We start from the raw sequence: 10,496 nt of genomic DNA on the forward strand, positions 1-10,496 counted from the left end.
GAATCATCGTCATCTTCATCGATGGGTTTCGTTAACACGGATGACAAAATTTCTGTATGATAATCAATCATATCTTGAGTAGCCATAAATATCAATATTTTGTGTTGACCATGGCTCTATTGATAGTACAAATAATGCTTAAAAATATATAGGAAGAGAAAGAGCACACGAATAATTTGATATATTAAATTTACCTGACATTTTCCTGTAATATAAGCACTTAAAGTAACCAACCTCAATTTCGGAGGTGTCACGATATAACTTTGATTTACGCTTTGTGGAACTACTAAATCTTCGTTAAGTTCACTCCCATCGTTATCAGTTGTTTCCAAATTTTCTTTCGCAGCATCAATAAAAACAGGATGATTCATAGCAAGGCCGGCTAATTTTTCAACCGCTTGCGTCAATGTTGCAGAAAGTAAAATTGTTTGTGTTCTTAATTCATCCTCACTATTATTATCATCTTCCATTTTTTTCTTTTTATCTTTTAATATACCGGACTCTTTCTTCTCCGTAAGAGCTGCGCAAATTTTTTGTTTATCTGACTTTTTTGATTTAACATAAGGCTCACCTTCGTCGGAATCATCATCGCTGCTGGAATGATATATTTGTTTTTGTTTAACGTCTTCAATTTCATCTTTATATTCTGAATTATTATTCTTATTCGATTTAACGATTGATTCTTTTTGATCATCATTTTCAGATTCTTCTAAATCACCATTATTTTCCAAATGTTCAACATCTTCGTTTGTGAATTTTTTTATATTTTGACGTAATATTTTCATAGCATCGTATCCCGTATTTTGACTCGGAGTTGATACTTTCAGAGCACTCACTATTCTGAAATTGCATTATAGAAGATTTTTTTTTTTTTTTAATCATATTGACAGATTTTTACGATTTTAAGAGAACATACCCTGATATATCTTTTTCATATCCCATATCAAACATTCTATCTGCTTCGTCCAAAACGAAATACTTAATATCGCTTAATTTTAAAGCTGCTGTTCGTTGTATATGATCTAACAATCTACCCGGTGTACCGACTAAAATATTACATCCTTTCCTCAATCTAGCTTTTTCTGCTTTTCTTTTTTCACCTCCTGCTAAATATCCAGGTACAATCCATGTAAATGGCTAAAATAATTTGAATCAAAATGTGATTCAAATCTCTATATATCATTAATAATAATTTTGTAGTGATAAAAAAAACTTACTTTTATTAATTTCAAGAAACATTCATAAGTTTGCAGTGCCAATTCTCTAGTTGGTACAACTATAAGAGCCTTTAACCCACTATTTCTATTTAATTTTGGTCTAATCTTATGCAAACATTCAACTATTGGCAAAGCATAAGCTAGTGTCTTTCCTGAACCAGTTTGAGATCTAACTAAAACATCTTTCCTTGAAAATATCTGAGGTATTGCTTTTTGCTGAACTGTAGTCATTTTAGTAATATGCATATTTTGTTCTAAATTAGATATCTAATAAAATGTTTCATACTTAGTTAAATATATATTATTATATCAATATATTATACATATATATATACCATATAAAATACCAACCATAAAAGGATGAATATTAAGATCAGTAAAAGTTGTTCCTGTAAATATTGGTTCATTTATCGGTTTTACTAATCTTTGTCCAATATTTGGTATTTCTGGATTATGCCCAAATAAAGAAGATATCTTTCCAAAAGATTTATGAGAGAAGTGTGTATTTTTATCATCTTCTATATTATTATCATTGTCGGTTTTGAATTTTTCTATTTGTTTTTTTTTATTTTTCTTATCAAAATTCATTTTCTCTAATGAACTAGAAATTTTTTTAGATTCTTCTTTAGATTCCTTTTGATCTTTTTTTTCACTTTGTTCTTCTTGTATTTTTTTTAATGAATTCAACAAACTAACATCTTCCGATTGTCTTGAAAATATACTAGACAATGTTCTTTTAGAATCTGTATCTATAACCTTTCTTTTTCTTGCCAATATAGTTTTACCATAATTTTCTTTTGTAATATTAGTAAAAGAAATAATAGGATTATTAGAAATATCATTAATTTTATTAGATGTTTCACTATTATTTTTATATGCTTCTACTTTAGATATTTTCTGTTGTGAATCTTTACGTATATTATTTATTTGTGGTTTAACTTTTAATTCATTTTGTATAACAGAAGATTGACTTTGATTACTTTCCTTCAATTTTTTTGCAACAATTGCTTCTAAAGATTTTTGTTTAATTCTTTTCCTAGTACTTGTTTCTTTAACGGAGACATTTTTTAACGTATTACTTACTTTAACTTTATTTTTTGTTTCCTCAATTTTTTTTTCTCTCATTAAGTTAAGAATAGAATCATTTTCTATTCCCATTTTCTATTTAAAAAGTACAATTCCATTAAAATAAATTAACAATATTCTTTTTACGTTTTTACTTACCTCTTTAGCAACAGGTTTTGTAGAAATATTTAAGCAAATATCCATGTCTTGTACAGTCATTTCGAACTATTTTTTTAACTCTCACTTTAAAGAACAATATTACGTTAAAAATTAATAGAAAACAAGTATAATATTTAAAATATTTAAAAACACGAGATCTAACCTAAAACCACATGTCAAGCACACACTTGTACTTGATACTACTGTACAGTAAAGACACTACTGAGCATGCGCAAATTATGACGCATAAAACTTCGAGAGTATCTTTATTCGATTTATGATTAATCTTTCATTTAAAATTTAACAAAAATTATTTATAAAGAAATTATATAATATTATTACTGTATTATTTATATTATATTTATAATTGTATCATTATTAATATATCTAATCGTTATTTTGAAAATGAATATATATTTTTCAATATGATGACAGTTAAATTATCAAACTGATAATCGAATCGATGATATTCGATTTATTTGAACTAGAAGAGTATTATCGACACACAGTGTGATGCACGATATCGACGATTGAGTATAAGTTTATTAAAGAAATATTTAATACATCAATTTTGGATAGAATTTTGAAGTTTAACGCGTGTTTATTTGTGAAAAATAAAAACCTCATTTTAATATGTTCAAGTATTTTTATATTAAATATTAAAAAATCAACATGAAGAAAATATATCACGTTAAAATGTTGTCAGCCATAAGGATTATCGGTATATGCAATATGGTAAGTAACGGTCAATTTGTCTATGAAATTTGTTTTCTCATGTAATATTGTAAAATAATCTATCAGATTATTACACGAATGTTTTTATCAATAACAAATTACAAATATTCAAAAATTTACGAGCAAAATTATTATTTAAAATGCATTTACTATTATATTTAATACAATAGAAATATTCGAATAATTCAATAATTATTAGTTTGACAAACGGAAGGATACATTCTTGTAAAAGAAGTTTCGAAAATTTATTACAATTGCTATAATAATTAATAAAAATCTTTTTTTATCCATTCAATTTTATTGATATTTAGTATAATTTTTGGACAGTTTTATATTTTTAATATTCTTCTAGATAATATTGGGATTTATAACGAGCTTGTTTTCGATAAAATATATATCATCAAAAACGGAAATTGACTTTTATATCTTCATTCAATACTTAAATCCATTTGGTTCAATTTGGTTGCATCTTTTTATTACGTCCAATTCAAGTGAGTTTTAAAATAAATATATTTTACTTTTTTTTTAACAAATGTTGTGATTAATTAAAAAATAAAAATTTTAGCAAACATAGCTATCTTCCCCATGTATATATATTTTTTCTTCGCAACATTGTTTTCCATAGCCAATATGTATCTGATAATAGCACCATATTTTGTAAGTATATATAAAAAATTATTAGTTATATAATAAATCTCAATATATTCAAAATAATATCAATGCATAATTATGAATCAATTCAGAAAATGAATCAATTGTAGATTTTTATATCTAAGAAACATATTTTCATTTTTTTATAAACGTTTTGCTTAAACTTACCAACTTATCATGAATTAATAAATTATTATTTTTTATGTATGTTCATAGAGGAAATCTACGTATACTATTCCCTGGCTAATCATACAAACAATAAGTATAATAAATCAAAGTATATCATTCGTTCTTTCCTTTGTGCAAAATTTATCGCGAACAGAACCACCATTTTTTATTTATTCAGAAATTTGGTTTTTTCCAATGTCAGGTTTATATCTTAGTAAGTATATTAAAATTATCGAATTGTAATTAAATTATAATTACAAATTTGTTTTTTAAATATAAACTAAATCAAATAACGAATAAAATTTATGTTCGATCTAGTATTTTCTATATATTCATGGTCTACTGTGAATGATACTCGAAAAAAATGGATAAAAGAGCAATCTAATCATCGTAGATTCTTCACAGTCAATAACACAAATGACATCAATGATGAAAGTTAATAATGATTACGGACAAAACTGGCCATCATTTCCTTCTGCTTCTTGGAGAAACATGGAGAAACTCGATTATATGTAAGCTACAATATAATCAAATTATTTAAATAATTTATTCATGTATCATAAGTTAAGCATCTCTAATAATAATCTATTTATTTATAACATTTTGATTAGATGGATTGAGATTTGATTTCTGATTAACGAAACTCGAATCTGAATCTGTCTACATATAAGATTTTGAAAATTTTCAAAATTTGAAACTTTCGACAAATAGTTTATAGTTTTTCCATGAAGTTTTCTCTTCTCTGAATTTGTTAGATTCATAGTTCGCCAATAATAACAATAATTATGTTTTTAATTTACAAAAAAGTTAATAAAGACCTTGGAAGACCTCTCGATCACAAAAACTTAATAAAAAATTTCCACAAAAGTTAATAAAAGTTCGAATATCATAATTCATTCATAAGTCATTCATTATATCTTATAAAATCATCACTTTCGCGATACATTATAACACGTTGCCAATCCATAATAACTTGTTCTATAATAAAAAAAATTCGTATGATCATCACTCTTTTTTATCATCTTCTTAGAAAGATCTTCGTTACTGGAGAAGATTCGATTCTTAAATCCGCATAATAACCATTGATCTGTCGCTAGTAGACTAATGGAATATGTAATAATGTGCGCAGAATAGGCAAAGTACCAGAATACGATGAATCTCGGGTCCCGTTACGAGGAAAATGTATAATAATGCGGGTAAACCGATAAATCAGGCCAGGGATGCGACTAATAGAGTGTATCAAATGCGCCCACGACGGAGCGTGGCTGCATAGAAAATATGAGAAATGGCCACGTTTTACGTCGAAATACTTTTAAACTTCCGGGATTTGAATCGCGCGTAAGCATATTCCCTATATAGGGACCGGCGTCTCCTAGATGGAAGTCGATTTGTCCGAAAATGGTCGGAACTTTTCGCGAAACTCCTGAGAATAATGATCGAGGGTACAATGGCTGATGGAAAAAGCCCCTTCCCACGATTTATTTGGGGCGTTTCATTTCATCCTAGCCGATCATTTGCGTTCGTCTAAAAGTAAAGCATCAATGCACGTGATTTTTACAATTTTCCATCGTGCAAATTTCTCTCAAATTCTTGATAATTATATGTGAACATAACGTGTACAGATAGATTGATATTTATGTAACTGTATTTATGTATCTTTTATAGAGAAGAGATAATGAGTAATGAGATTTGAGTATTAAAGAGAATTTTATTTTGTAATCAGTATATTTTATAAATATTTTTTTTTGCATATTAGAGATACCAATTTTTGCATAAATATTAACACTTTATGTAATATATTAATCATAACACATAAGTTTATCTATAATATGATATTATATATTGAAATTTATCTTCTAGAAATTGGAAAAAACTTTTCGTTCAACGACTGCAAGCATGAAGGACACACACGGTGGGGTACGCGACGTGGTTGGTTGGCGGTGCTTTTAAAAAGAACTGAGCGAGCCAATTTGTAAGCTGTCGCAAACTTTTAAAACACTAGTTGACAGCCGAGTCCACCCCCTCGCAACTTGTGCACCCTCCTCGACACTCGTCCAACCATCCAGAAGGAATCCAACCACCATTCGACGTCTCTCTCTCGTTCTTAGACCGGGCGTACCAGCGAAACTCACCCCTCCGTGTCGTGGAAGCCGATGGATTGTAAAATAAAACTAACTTGGCTCTTTCGTGGATCGAGAACGGAGTACCGTCGAAATCTTATTCCCTCGAGTCTCTTTTATTTTCGTGTACCCCTTTTTTTTCACCAACCACTGGTCCAATCACGAAAAAGAAACTCTCCGTAAAGAGAGTAGATACGTACTTCTTAAGGGTAATTATTCGAATTCAAGTTTAAATCATTCGAAAGAATTATTTTTTCTATATTTCGTAATTTTTTTTTTTCTTAACAATCGAATGAAAGAATGATGCTTATTCGAAGGATGAGTAGATATTTATCGAATATTAATTCGAAAAGAGATAGTTTTTCACCGTTCACTTTATTTTTCTCGATATCTTCGCACAAGTTGAAATACTTTTACGAGTATCCAAGGGTTAAGGAGAAGGGTAGTCACACGCATGACGTACATAAAGGGTGGTGGAGATGTAATTAATCTTCTTGTATGACACTTTGGCTGGTTTCGGGGCAAAGCTTGCCAGAAGCCAGAACACAACATCCCACTTAAGCTCGACGCCTAGAAAACAATTAATACGAAATTGATTAATAATTATTGCGTCCCAGTTTCGATACTCGTGGCATAGTCTCTAGACTCGCTAGTCATCTAATCGCCAAAAAAATAAATTCTTTCATCAATGTTAAGTTATTCGAACTCGTACAGTGATATCTTTCCTCCGATTCATAAGTTATCTATAAGGATAATTTTTAATTCGAAAATTATCATTCGTCATTCCGAACGTTATTTTACTTTGACATAATTATTGAAAAGAAAACACTAATCGATAAATGTTTGTTTCAATTTTTAACAAATTTTTCAAATTTTTTGTTTCCCTGATTTGATATTAAAATATCAAGAAACAAATTTATCATTATTCCCTTAATCAAAAGTTAGTTTAGACACAAGAGAGATGTTGCATTTTTATTCCATCTTACACGATTTAACATTTTTTAGGTACCATGTGAAATCATTGAAGAACTGTCAAAAATGGACCTATCTCCCCTTTGCCGCGAGATCCACAGATTCCATTCGATATTTTGGCAAATAGAGGCAGTGGTGAGTCGAATCTTTAAACCGTCTGAGGGAGCCGGTACGGAGTGGTCGGTACGAGGAACGGTTCCACTCCTTTTGTGACATTTATTTGTTCGCCGCCAAAAACGGACAGTCGATTTGGCATTACTTTTCCAGACAGACAGATTTTATTGATCTGCCGCTGTTCGTGCTCTGCTCCCGAACGAGAATTGGAAGGAGCGAGAGGGCAAAAAGAGGAACGGAACAGGAGCGAAAGAGAGGATGATAGAACGGCGGAACTGAACGCCCCATAAAGCTAACCAATGCTAATACTTCGCATCTCCGCAGTGGCGTCCTTTCGCGATCGCGTACCTCGTGCTATCGCTCGTTTAATCGGACAGTTTGGAAAATACGATTCGACGCCGCTGCCCTGGACCGGAATCGGCAATAAACGCGTAACCGAGCCTAATTCGTAATGTTGGCTCAGTCATTGTGGCCCATTGTGAACTCTCTTCCCCTGTTATTCAGGGGCTACGAGTATAATGGTGGGGTTATCACAGGAAACTGGCAAGTAACGACAGTAAGAGGCATGCACTCTTCCGAATATATTTATTCTCTTTTGATTTAATATATCTTGTTTTTATATAAAAGATTTTATATAAAAGAATTAATATTTAATAGATCTCTTATGGATGTATTCTTATTTTTGTCCAGAATGAATTAAAAGATTCTTAAAAGAGAGATAAGTTATTTTAATTATTAAACGATCGATTATTTTAATTAATAAAAATTTTACAAATTTCGATCGATTTACTTGAAATAATTTTTCTTTTTTTCCTTTCTCTTTCAGAAGTTCAGGAGCATGAATCAATGAATATTATTCGGGAAACGAACAAAGGCGGGAAATCGCATTCTTTTCGAATTTCTTTGCATCGAAACGGGGGCGGCACGTGCTCGTCCTTTTTTCCCTTTTCTGAAAGATGGATGGACAACGGGGAGCGGCGGAAATAAATTTGTGAACACGATGGACGACGTAGCACAATAACTGCGTTTAATACTACATTAAACACGATACAGAGAGAGAGAATCTACCCCGTGACCACCGTGACCAAGTTTCTTGGACAATACACGATGGCTGTATTAGTGGACGAGGGATGAAAATTTATACGCACGTGATCACGTGTTTCGTGTAAACATCTTTTCGCTTTTCTCAGACATTTTTATCTCTAAAGTTCACATCATATAAATCAGCAAAGGTAAAGAATGAAATTAATAAAAAAAACCTGGTAATCCATTTAAAAAAAACAAATCTAATTTAAATTTTCTCAACGTGCATCTTCGAACAGCCCTGAAGAATCTTCTCCTCGAATCAATTTCCCTGTAATTTCCCTGGAACGCACACCCTGCTGTCGTTCACAAAGTGATCCAAGATCGATCTTCGTAGAAAACGTTAGATCGATGAGCAGGAAAAAGAGAACGAGGGGTACGGTGTCCGGTTATCTGGTCGGTCGATTCAAAGTGGCGGAAGCGAGCGAGAGGGATGGTGGGCGGAAGGAGCCGGTTTTTCGAGAATGGCTGCTGTAGGTGTCGAAGGGACACGGGGCTCGAACGAGGCCGCAATTAGGCGGCCCCGGGGTCGACGTGCAACGACGAGGTCGGGCATTATGCAAAGCAGATTTTAAATTTAGATGTGGCCCACCGTGCCCACACGCCTCTCACTCTCTCTCTCTCTCTCTCTCTCTCTACACGCACACACACCCCCGTCGCAAAGCCCCGCGGTACGCAGAGCCCCGACTGCACAAGGAACTGTGCACACGGACAGTGGAAGACACGCGAGCGTGTTGTGCTCGACAAATTAGCGCGTTTTAAATCCAATCTAAGCCGAAAGGGGAAGGGAATCGTTATGGATGGCGGCGGAGGGGGCAGCTCCGAGGGATACTCGGCGAGCTGTTTTGCATTTCTGGCTCGCGCGCGCGCGCGCGCCCAACATTTGAGGTGTAAAAGATTAAATCCAGGCGCCTCCGCCATATCGCCTACGTCCTCGAAAGAGACGGAGGAGGAGGAGGAGGAGGAGGAGGCGGATGGAAACGGTGCGCGGATAGGGGTGCAGGATGTGCGGAGGAGGGGGAAAGGGGGGTCGAGAAGGGGTCCGTTGCTAGATGGGGGAGAGGATATGGCGAGGGTGGCTCTGCGGCGCGCACTCAGCGAGTTTACATTTAAATGTAAAAGTGCCGAGTGCTGCTAGGCGAAAGCTGCTGTTTTGCATTCGAAAGCTCATGATTGCCTCTGAGCTTTGCTTTTGACGTGGAGCGTTTCTCGCAACCGACGGACGGCGAGAGGCCGCTAGTCGAAGCTGCGCGGAGAGTTCCACCGCGTTTCGAACAGATGGAACGAGCTCAGAGCTTCCGGAAAAATTCCGCACAAACGGAATCGACGATTATCCCGAAACCGGTCCTGCTCTCGGAACGAGTGCACCAATTAATCAACCCCGCTTGTCACACTCCTCGCGCGGCCATCAACCATACCCAAAGTCCTCTCTGATTGTCATTAATATATTAATCGGATGCTCGTTAAGCGCGAAATATAATCGTGTCGCGCCAGTCAACGAGTTAAATGGATCGACGGCTAATTAACAACGGTCATCCAGCTACGGCCGTCACAAGGAAATTCGATGAATTTTCGGACATTTCTCTAATCTCCAACGCGTTGCCTATTTTTTTTCTTTTCTTTTTTTTTTTTTTCTTCTATAAAATTTCTCCACGATTTTAACCATCTTCTCGAGTTTCAGGATAGATTTTCGTCAATCAACGAGTTAAATGGACGAAGATTAATTAACGACGATCATCCAGCTATCATCCAGCACGAAATTTCTCCATGATTTTAACCATCTTCCTCATTTTCAGGATACGTCAAGATTTTCGTCAATCAATTAAATGGACGAAGATTAATTAACGACGATCATCCAGCTATCATCCAGCAATTCGAATGAATTTTTATGAACGTTCTAACGAAATTTCGTTATATTTTCAATCTTTTAATTATTTTTTAAAATTATTATAGAAAGGTAAGCGAAGATTTTCGCCGAAGGTGCATGTTACGTTACACATGTGCCGATGAAATTTCACCCATACACACACGCACGATTTATTTCCAGGTTCTAATCAATTCTCGGAACGAAACGACAGACACACGAGGTTACGAGCTAACCCGCTGTTATTCTTCTAATATGTATGTTTCTTATGTGCGCCGGTAAAAGGGCTTCGTGCAATTTCCTATGATAGATCGAGTCCCGCGGACAAGTTCCATTACGGCCAGCCTC

General features: G+C 33.8%; 2 protein-coding genes across 3 annotated transcripts in view; one reads left to right on the forward strand and one right to left on the reverse strand.

Annotated features, from left to right (window-relative positions):
* LOC102678425 (probable ATP-dependent RNA helicase CG8611) overlaps nucleotides 1-2,641 on the reverse strand; it is an 11,816-nt gene extending 9,175 nt beyond the window's left edge. Inside the window, exons 1-7 of one of the 2 annotated variants that reach the window (XM_031509512.1) lie at nucleotides 2,605-2,641; nucleotides 2,442-2,525; nucleotides 1,569-2,378; nucleotides 1,218-1,484; nucleotides 917-1,137; nucleotides 195-840; nucleotides 1-116 (exon numbers count right to left, since the gene is read on the reverse strand). The exon at nucleotides 1-116 is cut by the window's left edge and continues 121 nt beyond it. In XM_031509512.1, the coding sequence (XP_031365372.1) occupies nucleotides 1-116; nucleotides 195-840; nucleotides 917-1,137; nucleotides 1,218-1,484; nucleotides 1,569-2,378; nucleotides 2,442-2,501 (2,120 nt within the window). In that variant the 5' untranslated portion in view covers nucleotides 2,502-2,525; nucleotides 2,605-2,641. Of the gene's footprint in view, nucleotides 117-194; nucleotides 841-916; nucleotides 1,138-1,217; nucleotides 1,485-1,568; nucleotides 2,379-2,441; nucleotides 2,526-2,604 lie in introns of those variants that run through there. The other variant, XM_006607747.2, reaches the window with a different exon arrangement.
* A 296-nt stretch (nucleotides 2,642-2,937) lies between these two features.
* Nucleotides 2,938-6,268, forward strand: LOC102678561. The gene is made up of 6 exons (XM_031509471.1): nucleotides 2,938-3,176; nucleotides 3,529-3,667; nucleotides 3,742-3,833; nucleotides 4,044-4,209; nucleotides 4,314-4,507; nucleotides 5,856-6,268. The coding sequence occupies exons 1-5, from the start codon at nucleotides 3,114-3,116 to the stop codon at nucleotides 4,433-4,435; spliced, it is 582 nt and encodes a 193-aa protein (XP_031365331.1). The 5' UTR covers nucleotides 2,938-3,113; the 3' UTR covers nucleotides 4,436-4,507; nucleotides 5,856-6,268.
* Nucleotides 6,269-10,496: the final 4,228 nt, after the last annotated feature.

This window comes from Apis dorsata, unplaced genomic scaffold (genome assembly GCF_000469605.1).
Source record: "Apis dorsata unplaced genomic scaffold, Apis dorsata 1.3 scaffold_18, whole genome shotgun sequence".
NCBI lineage: Eukaryota > Metazoa > Arthropoda > Insecta > Hymenoptera > Apidae > Apis > Apis dorsata.

What these genes read in the sequence shown, in the direction of transcription:
- LOC102678561 (XM_031509471.1), top strand. Translation starts at nt 3,114, where the DNA reads ATGAAGAAAATATATCACGTTAAAATGTTGTCAGCCATAAGGATTATC. An exon ending in TTTTATTACGTCCAATTCAA is followed by an intron (nt 3,668 to 3,741) that starts GTGAGTTTTAAA and finishes TAAAAATTTTAG; the next exon opens with CAAACATAGCTATCTTCCCC. An exon ending in TGATAATAGCACCATATTTT is followed by an intron (nt 3,834 to 4,043) that starts GTAAGTATATAT and finishes GTATGTTCATAG; the next exon opens with AGGAAATCTACGTATACTAT.